Source organism: Mirounga angustirostris, unplaced genomic scaffold, assembly GCF_029215605.1.
Source record: "Mirounga angustirostris isolate CCGP_5_RB_7025 unplaced genomic scaffold, mMirAng1.0.hap1 SCAF_4, whole genome shotgun sequence".
Taxonomy (NCBI): Eukaryota; Metazoa; Chordata; class Mammalia; order Carnivora; family Phocidae; genus Mirounga; species Mirounga angustirostris.
This window is the reverse complement of record NW_026991712.1, coordinates 33,845,677-33,859,206: the sequence shown is the minus strand read 5'-3', so window position 1 is coordinate 33,859,206 and position 13,530 is coordinate 33,845,677. Positions and strand designations below refer to the sequence as shown.

The 13,530-nt window shown below is 39.9% G+C and overlaps 1 protein-coding gene across 2 annotated transcripts in view; it reads left to right on the top strand.

Annotated features, from left to right (window-relative positions):
• The window catches only part of FZD6 (frizzled class receptor 6), a 38,747-nt gene extending 29,543 nt beyond the window's left edge, over positions 1-9,204 (top strand). For both annotated transcript variants that reach the window (XM_045896124.3, XM_045896123.3), the window contains exons 4-7: positions 2,576-3,593; positions 4,926-5,074; positions 6,536-6,964; positions 7,727-9,204. In XM_045896124.3, the coding sequence (XP_045752080.1) occupies positions 2,576-3,593; positions 4,926-5,074; positions 6,536-6,964; positions 7,727-7,895 (1,765 nt within the window). In that variant the 3' untranslated portion in view covers positions 7,896-9,204. The remainder of the gene's footprint in view (positions 1-2,575; positions 3,594-4,925; positions 5,075-6,535; positions 6,965-7,726) is intronic.
• The last annotated feature ends 4,326 nt before the right edge of the window (positions 9,205-13,530 follow it).

Sequence of the window (13,530 nt, the reverse complement as noted above, 5' to 3'; positions counted from 1 at the left end):
GATGTACTTACACACTAGAATACCATGATACAGTTGATAAAATTAATGTAGTTGATCCACCTCTGTAAACATGGATAAATCTAAAAATTATAGTGTTAAGTTAAAAAAGGATGCTACAGGATAATATATATAGTATGTCATTTATATAAAATTCAAAACCTTCATAAAACAGTATTATATATAACATTATGGTTAGAAAGTCACATAGTAAAATTTTTTTAAATGCATAAGGAGAATAAAAACTGAACTTGTACTAATGAGTATTTCTGGGGTGAGAGCAAAGAGAATAGGACCAGAAAGGGGTCCCAACTGATCTCTACTGTTATATTAGTTATTTTAAAAGATATAAAGCAAAACTGACATAATATTACATTTTAAAAATGCTGGTAGATACATAGTGTTCTTTTTATGGGCATACATTTTAATATTTGCTACTCTTATCTATATCTAAAGCATATTTTAAACGTTTTCTGCTTGGGGTGCTTGGCTGGCTCAGCTAGTGGTGCATGAGACTCTTTTTTTAAGATTTTATTTATTTATTTGACAGAGAGAGACACAGCGAGAGAGGGAACACAAGCAGGGGGAGTGGGAGAGGGAGAAGCAGGCTTCCCGCTGAGCAGGGAGCCCGATGCGGGGCTCGATCCCAGGGCCATGGGATCATGACCTGAGCCAAAGGCAGACGCTTAATGACTGAGCCACCCAGGCGCCCCGGAGCATGAGACTCTTGACCTTGGGGTTATGAGTTTGAGTCCTACTTTGGGTGTGTAGAGATTACTTAAAAATAAAATCTGAAAAAAACACAAAAATAAACAAGTAAATAAATAAATAAAATGTTTTCTTGTTAGAAACTCCCACTAATTTTTATTTTTTTATTTTTTATTTTTTTTAAAGATTTTATTTATTTATTTATTTTGAGAGAGAGAATGAGAGACAGAGAGCATGAGAGGGAGGAGGGTCAGAGGGAGAAGCAGACTCCCTGCCGAGCAGGGAGCCCGATGCGGGACTCGATCCCGGGACTCCAGGACCATGACCTGAGCCAAAGGCAGTCGCTTAACCAACTGAGCCACCCAGGCGCCCTAATTTTTATTTTTTTAAAAGATTTTATTTATTTATTTAAGAGAGAGAGCACAAGTGGGGGTAGGGACAGAGGAAGAGGGAGAGGGACAAGCAGACTCCCACATGAGTAGGGAGCCCAATGTGGGGCTCAATCCCAGGACCCGAAGATCATGACCTGAGCCAAAATCAGATGCTTAACTGACTGAGCCACCCAGATGCCCCAAAACTCCCACTAATTTTTAAACTATATAGATCCTCCAAATTAATACTGTTGTATAGAACTCAACTGAGTAATGAAGTTTTTCACAAAATAGAAATATACCTGTGTATATCACTCTGGTCTCCCATAAACAAGGGAGGCAAGGAGTACAGACTTCCAGTTATAAAATAAGTATGTCATGGGGATATAATGTACAGCCTGGGGAATATAGCCAATAACATCGTATTAATTTTGTGACAGATGGTGATTAGGTTTACTATGGTGACCATTTCTCAATGTATATAAATGTCGAATCACTATGTTGTACACCTAAAACTCATATAATAGTGTATGTCAGTTATACCTCAATTAAAAAAAACCCAGCCAAACTGAAACAGAATAGTGATGTGAATTAAGCTGGTCCCAGTCTACCTCTTGGTGATCTTCTTGCCTTTAAGAATGTAGAGATCACCTGAACTCAATCCAGGAAGGGGAAGGGTCTCATTTCAGTCAATTTTAACTGTCAAAACCTTAGTCATATGGTTGAGCTACTTTGCTTGTGGGCATTAAAAAACAAGTGAACGGGGCGCCTGGGTGGCTCAGTCGTTAAGCGCCTGCCTTCGGCTCAGGTCATGATTCCAGGGTCCTGAGATCGAGCCCCGCATCGGCCTGCCTGCTCGGCGGGAAGCCTGCTTCTCCCTCTCCCACTCCCCCTGCTTGTTTTCCCTCTCTACCTCTCTCTCTCTCTGTCAAATTAAAAAAAATCTTTAAAAAAAAAAAACAACAAGTGAACTTCCCCAAGTTTTATATTTCTAATGCTGTAACAGATAAGCCAGCACTTTTTTGTCTGGAGACTACTGATTAAGATAAATTCTTTCTTTCTTTTTTTTTAGGATAAATTCTTTCTTAAGTATTTAGTCTTGGAAGCAGAAATTATTTAAAAATTAATTGGGGCACCTGGCTGGCTCAGTCAGTGGAGCATGCAACTCTTGATCTCGGGGTTCTGAGTTCAAGCCCCACCTAGGGTGTAGAGCTTACTTAAAAAAAAGTTTACAAAATAAAAATTATTAATTGATCATTTTCTGAGTAAGGGAATTTTCATATTCACTTGCCTCGTATTAAATATATGTTAGCGTGTTGGGGCCTCACTAACAACTACAAGTTTTTGGTTAACTTCAAAGCTCTAGCCTATAATCTATCCAGGTTGTGTGTCTTCCCTTCAATTATGAATGCATAAGGTAATACTTTATAGTTGGAAAGCATAGCGTTAAAATAGTGAATCAGTAAAAATGTTACCTTCAATTTTTATAATCTCTACAGATTGCAATACTGTGATGAGACCGTTCCTGTAACTTTTGATCCACACACACAGTTTCTTGGTCCTCAGAAGAAAACAGAGGAAGTTCAAAGAGACATTGGATTTTGGTGTCCAAGGCACCTTAAGACTTCCGGGGGACAAGGCTATAAGTTTCTGGGAATTGACCAGTGCGCACCTCCATGCCCTAACATGTATTTTAAAAGTGATGAGCTAGAGTTTGCAAAAAGTTTTATCGGGATAGTTTCAATATTTTGTCTTTGTGCAACTCTGTTCACATTCCTTACTTTCTTAATTGATGTTAAAAGATTCAGATACCCAGAGAGACCAATTATATATTACTCTGTCTGCTACAGCATCGTGTCCCTGATGTACTTTATCGGATTCTTGTTAGGCGACCGCACAGCGTGCAACAAAGCAGATGAGAAGCTAGAACTCGGGGACACCGTCGTTCTGGGCTCTCAGAATAAGGCTTGCACTGTTCTGTTTATGTTTTTGTATTTTTTCACAATGGCCGGCACAGTGTGGTGGGTGATTCTTACCATCACGTGGTTCCTGGCGGCAGGAAGAAAATGGAGTTGTGAAGCCATTGAACAAAAAGCGGTTTGGTTTCATGCTGTTGCGTGGGGAATACCGGGTTTTCTGACCGTTATGCTTCTTGCTATGAACAAAGTTGAAGGAGACAACATTAGTGGCGTTTGCTTCGTCGGTCTTTATGACCTGGATGCTTCCCGCTACTTTGTGCTCCTGCCACTTTGCCTTTGTGTGTTTGTCGGACTGTCTCTTCTTTTAGCTGGCATTATTTCCTTAAATCACGTTCGGCAAGTTATCCAGCATGATGGCCGGAACCAAGAGAAACTAAAGAAATTTATGATTCGAATTGGGGTCTTTAGTGGCCTGTATCTTGTGCCCCTGGTGACACTTCTAGGATGTTACGTCTATGAGCAAGTGAACAGGATCACCTGGGAGATAACCTGGGTCTCCGACCACTGTCGTCAGTACCACATCCCGTGTCCTTATCAGGTAAAGAGCATTTGATTTAGTTTGCTATCTTTTTTAAAGATTTTATTTATTTATTTGAGAGAGAGAGCGCGCACAAGCCAGTGGGGATGGGCAGAGGGAGAGGGAGAAGCAGACTCCCCGCTGAGCAGGGAGCCCGAGACACGGGGCTCGATCCCAAAGCCCTGAGATCATCACCTGAGCTGAAGGCAGACGCTTAACCAACTGAGCCACTCAGGGACCCCTGTATTAGTTCACTATTTAACTTTAACATAGAGGATGTTCCCTGGAAGCACACTTGAACTAGTCATGAGCATGACCTTAGATTTCCCATAAGAAAATCCAATAGACGGAATGATTCCTTGGGCATCAGAAGAAACTGGGGTCGGGGCACCTGGGTGGCTCAGTCGTTAAAGCATCTGCCTTCAGTTCAGGTCATGGTCCCAGGGTCCTGGAATCGAGCCCTGCATCGGGCGGGCTCCCTGCTCGGCGGGAAGCCTGCTTCTCCCTCTCCCGCTCCCCCGCTTGTGATCCCTCTCTCGCTGTGTCTCTCTGTCAAATAAATAAATAATCTTTAATTAACAAAAAAAAAGAAGAAACTGGGGTCAGTGCCTCAAGAGTTCTTTCCTCAAGTTTAGGCTTTGGTTACAATAGTTAAAATGCTTCCTAAAGTTAAATTTGGTTGCAAAGGCAGATAAATAATAATGAGGAACAGAAACAGAAGAACAGATCTGTCAATTTCAGCTGAATTGGGAGTTGTTTTTAATTCTTCAGTTAGTGGGGGGAAAACTTACTTGGGTATATTGAATGTGATCGTATCATAATTTTTGTTTCATATATATGCTTATAAAAACAGAACTTATTTTACTGTATTGTATTAATACTTATTTCACTCTGACCAACCAAATTTTTTTAAAACATAAACAACAATGCATAAAGACTCTAAAATAGTATGTTGTTCCAGTGAATTTAAATGTAATTTTTTGGTAGATTCTCATGAAGCAAAGTAGATGAATACTTAAAGCAGGATATTTTGGCAATTACAAGAGGCTGCTACACTTACAGGGAAAAAATGCTGAGAAATCAGGCCAAGATTTAGGATGTGCTTCCTAAATATATTTAAGTGTTTTCCTTTTCTAGCTATATATTTTGATACACAGATAAGTTCTTCATTCACAACTTTAGTGAAGAATATACTTAATGCAGCACTAGTCATTATATTATGCTATGTCAAACATTTTATAATAAAACAGACTGAAGATTTATACTTTTTGTTCAAGTTTTACATTGACTATATAGACTTCTTTCCACTGAAAATGTATCACTGAAATTTTTATTATTCACTTTTCTTTGTAGGCAAAAACAGAAACTCGACCAGAACTGGCTTTATTTATGATAAAATATCTGATGACATTAATTGTTGGCATCTCTGCCGTCTTCTGGGTTGGAAGCAAAAAGACATGCACGGAATGGGCTGGGTTTTTTAAACGAAATCGTAAGAGAGAGTAAGAAGCTATTGAATTATCTGATGTTGTTTTAAATTAAATAGAACAAAAACCAAGGAACTATTCAAGTCATTATTGTACTTTCGTATGTCAACTGTTAGGACAAATTTGGAAATCTTTTTCCTGGGGAAATATACTTTATTTTGTTTGGCATTCATTAAAATAGTCTTTGACCTATACTATTCTATTGAAATATGAATGAAAGTTTTGTAAAGTGTTTATTTTCTTTACACAGCTTATATTTAATATTATCACTGCTATCACTGGATTCATTATTTTGGGTGCAGCATTTTAAATTTTAATTATCAGTGATAAAAGATTAAATGGGATCAAATATATGTAAGGAAATCTATAGAGTATGATTCAAATATATTGTATGGTCATTGTTTACTACCTTTAAATTTTATTACACATAGTGCTGGCTTAAAAATGTCACTTATTGGGGCGCCTGGGTGGCTCAGTCATTAAGCGTCTGCCTTCGGCTCAGGTCATGATCCCAGGGTCCTGGGATCGAGCCCCACATCGGGCTCCCTGCTCATGGGAAGCCTGCTTCTCCCTCTCCCACTCCCCCTGCTTGTGTTCCCTCTCTCACTGTGTCTCTGTCAAATAAATAAAATCTTTAAAAAAAAAAAAAAGTCACTTATTTGCCTTGCTTAAGATGGTAAAATTTTAAACTTACGTAGTATTTTGTAACAATATAGTAGATTTACAAGTAAATAGTTCATTTTGGTTATTTATGTACATTGTACGCTCTATACAATCAACAGTGTAGTATAGGTTTTTAAACTATTCCCCACTGGTTTGATTAATAAACTTTTTTGGGGTAAAAACTTCAGAACTATAGATCTTTTCTAAGTTTTTGAAGTCTGAAGAATTGCATTTTTTTTTTTAAAGATTTTTCTTTATTTGACAGAGAGAGCACACAAGCAGGGGGAGAGGGAGCTGAGCAGGGAGCCCGATTGAAGAATTGCATTTAACTGGACTTGAATTATTTTGCACTATTATTACATATCTATCCTGTATTTATATACTCACACTGAAGTATAACTTGCAAACTTTAATGTTAGAAAGCAAACAAATTTAACAACAACCATTCTATCTCCTTTCTCTTCTAGTTTACTTTTATATTTGATGTATTTACGTGTGATACACAGATTGTGCCCTACTCTGTGCTGCTTTGAGTTTCCTTGTCCTCATCCTTTGGTTTAGCTTCTTTCATTTCTTACCAATCTACTTATGCTGACAAAGGCAACTAACAGTGATGCAAAAAAGACTTCATTTCATGACCATCTACTTATAGCTCGTGATATCTATAATCCCAGATTTCGTAACTATAGATCATTTAGAATTTTTGACTGGGTTGACTCAGGATTTTTGGCATAAGAGATGTGGTGTGCTTTTTGGCTTCTCGATAGCACTTAACATTTACCGAGTAAGCCCTGTCCTTGGTTTCTCTTGCAGTCCAATCAGTGAAAGCCGCAGAGTTCTACAGGAGTCATGTGAGTTCTTCTTAAAGCACAATTCCAAAGTTAAACACAAAAAGAAGCACTGCAAACCCAGTTCGCACAAGCTGAAGGTCATTTCCAAATCCATGGGAACCAGCACAGGCACCACAGGAAATCACGGCACATCCTCGGTGGCAATCACTAACCACGATTACTTAGGACAAGAAGCTTCGACAGAAATACCAACCTCCCCAGAGACGTCCGTGAGAGAGGTGAGAGCAGATGGAGCGAGCACCCCCAGATCCAGAGAAGAGGACTGTGGGGAGCCGGCCTCCCCAGCAGCATCCAGCTCCAAACTCTGTGGAGAACAGGCCGACAGGAAAGGCCGGGCAGGCAATGGGAATGATAAGATCAGCGTGTCTGAAAGTACGCGGAGTGAAGGAAGGTGAGCTTGGATTTTGTTACCTTAAATCGGGACTACTTTGAATACTGCATTATCCGTTTTTTATTAAAGCATAGCACATCTGCAAAGAAAATGTTCTAGGACAGGACATGTCCATACACTTCATCCAAGGAAGTTTGGCTTTAAGAAGTTTGGGTTCAGCCTATAAATGTGCTATTCGGTAGTTTGATTCTTAGCTTGGAAGAGAGCCTTCGTGAATGTTGTTCAAGTAGGAAAGTGATGTTCATTTCAATGGCAGTTGTTAAGTGTTGCATGTATATTTGGGTAAATGTTTAAGATCCTTCTGAAATACAGGCTATTAAGTTGTAATTAGCACTGTATCATAGTACTAAAAGGCAGTTGTCATTTCATATGAAGATGATTATAAAATGTTTTTTATTTTCTGAACATGAAAGGATATTGACATTATCTTTAATGAATTTTCCCAAATGGTCATAGGTGATCCAAACACAGGTAAACATCGAATTAGCCAGAATGCCGACAGCTAAGTACTTTTAGGTCTCAAGGTTGTCTCACTTCCCTCCTCCCAGACTAAACCAGATGCACCTTCTTTGTGTTCCCATAACCGCTTTTGCAGACTGGATTCTAAGTAGATTTGTGCCTTTGAAATAGATATGTGCTCTGATAAGGGTGGATGCTGCTTGGGAGTAAAACTCATGAGAAGGGGATGGCAGTGGGTGAGGACATTTGGCCTCACGTGTGTGCTTTGGTCTGTAGTATGTCACCTTTCGTCTTTTTACCTAGGGTGACTGCAAAAAGTGACGTCACCGAAGCCGGCCCAGGGCAGAGCTACAGCTTGCAGGCCCCAGGTTCCTCGGAGCCGGGCAGCCCGGGAGGCTCCACGTCACTGCTCGTTCACTCGGCTTCTGGGGGCAGAAAAGAACAGGGCCCCGGCAGTCACTCTGATACCTGAGGGACAGGTTCGCCCGCCGCTGAGAAGTGGATTCGTGTTACACTGGAGGGGACAGCGCGCTGTCTCATCAGTATCCCTGTTCTGTTCTTTTGCACCGACAGCTACACTGCGGGCTGTTACACTGGAAACAGTAGATTCCGAGAATAAAAGGATTCATTTCGCACAGAGGTTAACAATGACCGTGTACCCAGAAAGCAGAAATGTGCTGGTTAATAATATTTTTTTAAGTTGTGTGGGAGGAGGCAGTGAGAGGAATCTTCCTTTTCTATTTATGAAGATTCTACTCTTGTTAAAAGTATTTTAAGATGTACTATATGCTATTTCACTTTTATGGTATAAAATCAAGATATTTCTTTGCTAAAGTATTTAAAGCTTATCTTTGTATCTTTTTTATATATTTGAAAATAAGTTTATATGTATTTGAACTTTTTTTAGGAATCCTGGAAAAGCTATCCAACTATTTTTGTTATGTTCTTCTCAGATTTTAGCACTACTTTGGTAGCTTTGACACTGAGTTTCTAAGAAAATTGAAAAATAGTATTCTTTTATAGTATAAAAAATATTTGACACACCAGAAGGTGTTGTAATGGAATCCACTTATTCCACTTTATCATCTTCCCTGTGTGAATTTTAAAAAGACTTATTGTTTTAGGAATTTCATACATCTGTTATGCCACTAAAATAAGGTGCTTGATGTCCAGTGTTGATTGTATTATGCTGCTCGCTGATCCTTCGACATTTTTAAATAGTACGTCCTGAAGGATTAGATGAAATTTACTCTTTAGAAATTAAACCAAGGGCAATTGATTTCCTTTTTAAAAAAATGTTTTATGACCACTCAAGATTGTATTTTTATGACCATTTATAGTTGCTTATACTTTTGTTTTAACTTTTGCTTTTTAACATTTAGAATTCTAAAGTTTGTACAGTATCTTTGTCAGACATTATGTAGAATTCATTTCTGTACTTAAATAGGATTTTGCTGAACATTTAAAAGTGTTAAAAAATGTGTTAGCATTAGTGCCAATCAAATGGGAAAAAAATGTGTCTTGATAAAATGTATTTTATATAACGTACTTTAAAATATTAAAGAATTTTCTTAATTTTATTTCCAACTAAGTGTTATACCTTGAACAATGTTTTCTGATGGTTTTGGTTTTTTCCTCTATTTAGCATTCTATTAGGCATAAGAGAAAGATTATCATGTACTGTATGGAAAATGTAAATATTAACTTTTCCACATTTTGAACTTTGTATACAAAAACATTGTGTGATCTCTCCAGTAATAAAATTTTCTCTGTGTAAGAGATTGTGGAGTATTCTGTGCTTATTCTTAGTGGTCCTGACCCAGGAAGTGGTAGAATTTTTCAGAGCAGTGGCTCCATGACTAATAAGCCAGAAGTTTGTTTGTTTTAAAGATTTTATTTATCTGACAGAGACACAGCAAGAGAGGAAACACAAGCAGAGGGAGAGGGAGAAGCAGTGACTTTATTAACGTATCCTAGTCACTCTAATAATTTTATAGTTGGTTTTTCCTGGATTTTCAATGTAGATGATCTTTTCATGTCAAATAATGGTAATTTTATTTCTCAGCTATTAGCCTGAACTGGGAACCCATCACTGTTAATAGCGGTGTCAGCGGGCATCCTGGTCTTGTTTATTTGAATGAGAATGTCTCTAGTATTTCATCATTAAAAACAACGTTGGCATTTGATAGAAGATAGATCTTTTTTCACTAGTTAATAATGAATCCTATTCTGACAATTTTTTTCAAATTAGCAGTAGGTGCCGAATTTTATTGAATGCCTTGTTGCTGTATTAGTCAAGGTAGGCTAACTGCTGTAACCATCCTCAAGATGGTAGCAGCTGAAGGAACAGGTGCAAATGTTCTTGAGGTAGCCCTCCAACGGATTCTTCAAGGACCCACCACTTCCAGCTTCCGATGCAGCCATCCGCAGCCATCCACAGCCATCCACAGCCATCCCTTAGAGCTGCAGATTCTTTGCAGGATTCTCTGCACCCAGCCAGTAGATGGAGGAAGAGAGAGTAACCGATTGCACAGGAAGATTGTTATGGGTCCGAGTGGGAAGTGGCACACATCATTTCCAGCTACATTCCACTTGCCAGAACCCAGGCACAGAATCACACCTAACTGCAAGGCAGGCTGGGAAATACAGTCTACGTGTGTGCCTGGGCTGGGGGGGCGGAAGGGGGGGGGAAAGGAGGAACCACCTTACTCAGTCATCGGCCAGCAATGTTGCAATCTACAAATCTAATGTCGTAAAATAAATTTCCCAGTATAATGCCATTCTCTCCTTCTTTGAATAATTCAAAATCATCATGGTGTATCATTTAATATCCTGCTGGATTTGATTTGTTAGCAATTTAAGATAAAAATGTACATCCATACCTACCTGTATTCTAAATGATTCCTCAACCAGGAACATAGCATTTGTAATCAGTAAGCTTAAATTTTTAAAAATATTCTATTTCTAAGAGCAGACTTCAAGACTATCATCTAATTCAAAAGAAAACAGCAGTTTCTCTTTTTCATGAGACCAGAGTCTGTGATGCAAAAAGAGCCAACTGTTTCAGAAGTGGTGACTTCAATTTTTATAAGAATTACAGAGCATTTTTTGACCAAGAAAGTGGACCTAAATTACAGATTTACATTTTCAATAACAATATTGGCATGAGCATTGTGCAGCTCAACTCCACAGCAGAAAAAATATGATAAAGCATTTCACCTTGAAAATCAGCCACAAATCAACCAAATTTTATGGAATGCCATCTTTCAAAAAGTACATCCATTAGGATCCATCTGCTAGGTTATTTATGGTAGTGAAGGAGTCTTTCCTAGACTTCCCTCGAAGAACTAGACCAAAACCAGCTTGTAATTACCATCGATCATCAAAATCACCGCTTTAGTGCTTCCTTACTTCTCAGAAATATGCCACTGGTGGGCTCATCCAGTTACCACTGCTGGAAAGTTTTAACGTTGCCAAGGCAAGCACTGGTACTCTCAAGAAAGGAAAGATATATTTTTTAATAATCACAAGAAGTCTTGCTATAACTCTTCTGCATGGAAAGCGTAATCTTTAATACCTCACTGCCCCCAGCGCAAGTCAAAGACTGAAAGTTCCAGACGCTGAAGGTTTTTAACAGTGGCCACTGTGATCTGTATGTGCAGAAGAATCAAACTTTCATTAACTTCTTTGCACCAACAGAGAGAGCAGACAAGATTAAAAGCCTAATCCAGACTTCTCCAAATGCATTGGCACCCAGAGCTGAACCATAGGGGTGAAGGGTGAACAGCACAGGAAAGTCTGTTGTGGACACCGCTGGGGGAGGGGAAGCAAAAGGTAGCCATATGGAAAAAGTAGGGAAGAGGAAAAGAAAGGACTAGAAGTGGTAAACACTAGTTAGAAATGAAAATAAATGAAAAAAATGACGCTAAAATGAATAAATTTCACCAGCCAAATCCAAGGCTCTTATTTTCCATCCCTAGAAGGAAAAAGGAGAAAACCAGAAAAACTTCTAAGGATATCCACCACAGAAGGAGGGGTGAGAGAGAGAGAGAGAGAATCTACTTAAGTTTCAACAGAAACATCTTAAAGTTTTTCAAATAAGCCATTTTCTCCAAACTCATGCCATTTATTTACATTATTATCACAAATATTTCCTACTTAACGTGGCTTGTATACAGTTTTGACATAAGTGCAAAGAGTCGGTTAAACTCGATGTTTAATAATCTACATATTACGTTCAGAAAATGTTGAGAGCAAAAATCAAGAAAGATTAAGAAAAGTTTTTCTTAACAGCAAAAGAAAATAAAATACCTTAATATTTTCTCCACCTTATTTTCTAAGGTGCTAACTAAAGTAAAACTGGCAAGTTTGTGGGTTTATTTTCTTGGGAGCCTATTCTAGGATCTAATTAGTTTCACGGTCAGAAAATATATAAGGCTGAATAGATTTTAGACTTTATCTGGAAAAATTCACAAGTATAAGCTCCGGTAGCCGTTTTCATCCTTTCGAATGGCCAGTCCAGTGGCCCTCATGTAAACCTTCGTAAAACCGAAACCTCCAGAGCTGGTAAACAAAGTTGACCACCGGCAAAATCTTTGCTGGCACTCGCCGCCACCTCTATCCGGGCAGGCTCCGAGGGAAGGAGAATGGCACGCTGTGTTTCTAGAGCTGACCTGGTTGGCAGGCGGTGGGCAAAGAAAAAGTACAGTAAAACAAAACAGGAGGACTGTGTTTCGTCGACTGACCGTCATCACTGCCTCTTTGTCCCTGGTCCTCAGGCTCTGGCCAGGGCTTTCCAGGCCTGCCCCGCAGACACGGAGAGGCCCCACCGTTTTCTTGATGAAGCAAAGACCAGGAAAGGGGCAAATACACCCGAAACCAGGGGGCGGGAGCCTCAGGGACTTCAGAGGCAGGGCAGAGTCTGGCTACCCTGGACACTCGGGAGAGATCTAAACAATATAAAATTCTGTCCTCTACTCACCAAGTGTCCAGAGCGATGGAGGAGAATGAATCCACGTGTGAAAGAGGCGAGAACACCTAAAGAATTAGCACTTAAGAGGAGTGAAATCTAAAGCCACGGATGTGGAAGAGTTCCAAGGCATTGTTATGCACCAAAAAACAAGTCCCAAAACTATACTTACAGAATACCGTGTATGTAAACCCTCCCCCATAGAACCGTACTATGTTTTCTCTTGTTAAATATACATGTATCTAAATGCATAATGATACCATGCATGTAAGCAATTCCTCTCCACACAGAATAACCCTGTATATGTTATATAGATACATAAATGTAAATGCACAAGAAGACTCCAGAAAATGTGATAACATGCGTGATCTCTGGGGAGGAGATCAGCCTTGTAGGTGATAATCAAAGCAGACTTGAACCCAGTCTGTAATGTTCAAATTTTTATAAAGAGAATCTGTTAATAGATCATGTGGTGTAATTACAAATTAATTTTTTTTTTTTTTAAGAAAATTTACTGAGCCCGGATCTAGCTGATGCTGCTGCAGTGGGTCCAGCCCAGCTGCCTGAGGGGGACGGAGCCTGCGGGCAGTCAAGGCATCCTGCTGTGAGCCGCATGCCTTGCGGGGGGGGGGGGGGGGCGCGGGCAGCAGACCCCACTGAGACCCCAGAAGGCCCCCAGTTCATCTAGTGCAAACTTTCTTTGCTTCCTCCCTGCTGTGCTTCTCAGTCCCCGAAGCCATTTTCTCTTTTGTTGGCAATCCCACAGGTGTTTTGAGAACCTCTGTGCCTACTTCTTTCTCGAGACCCTTCCCGAGACTCTACTCCTACCCCCACGAGTAAAGCTTAGACCTGCTTACTTAATCCCAGCACTGGGAGACACAGGAGGCCAGACGACCAACCCCCCAGGATGTGATATGGAGGGACACAAGGGAAGACTGAAGTCCTCAGAAAACCCATGATGGCAAATTCTTTCCATCCGCCACACCCCCCGCCTCACCCACGTCTTAAGTGCCCCGGGCCGTGGATAATTCATACTCACCAACTTCAGAAGTGAATGCAGAAGTCTGAGGGCTGAAGGTCAGGGAGAGTCTAAGGCTAAGGCGTTGGTGACTTTCGGCAGAAGGCAGACCCCTGGCCT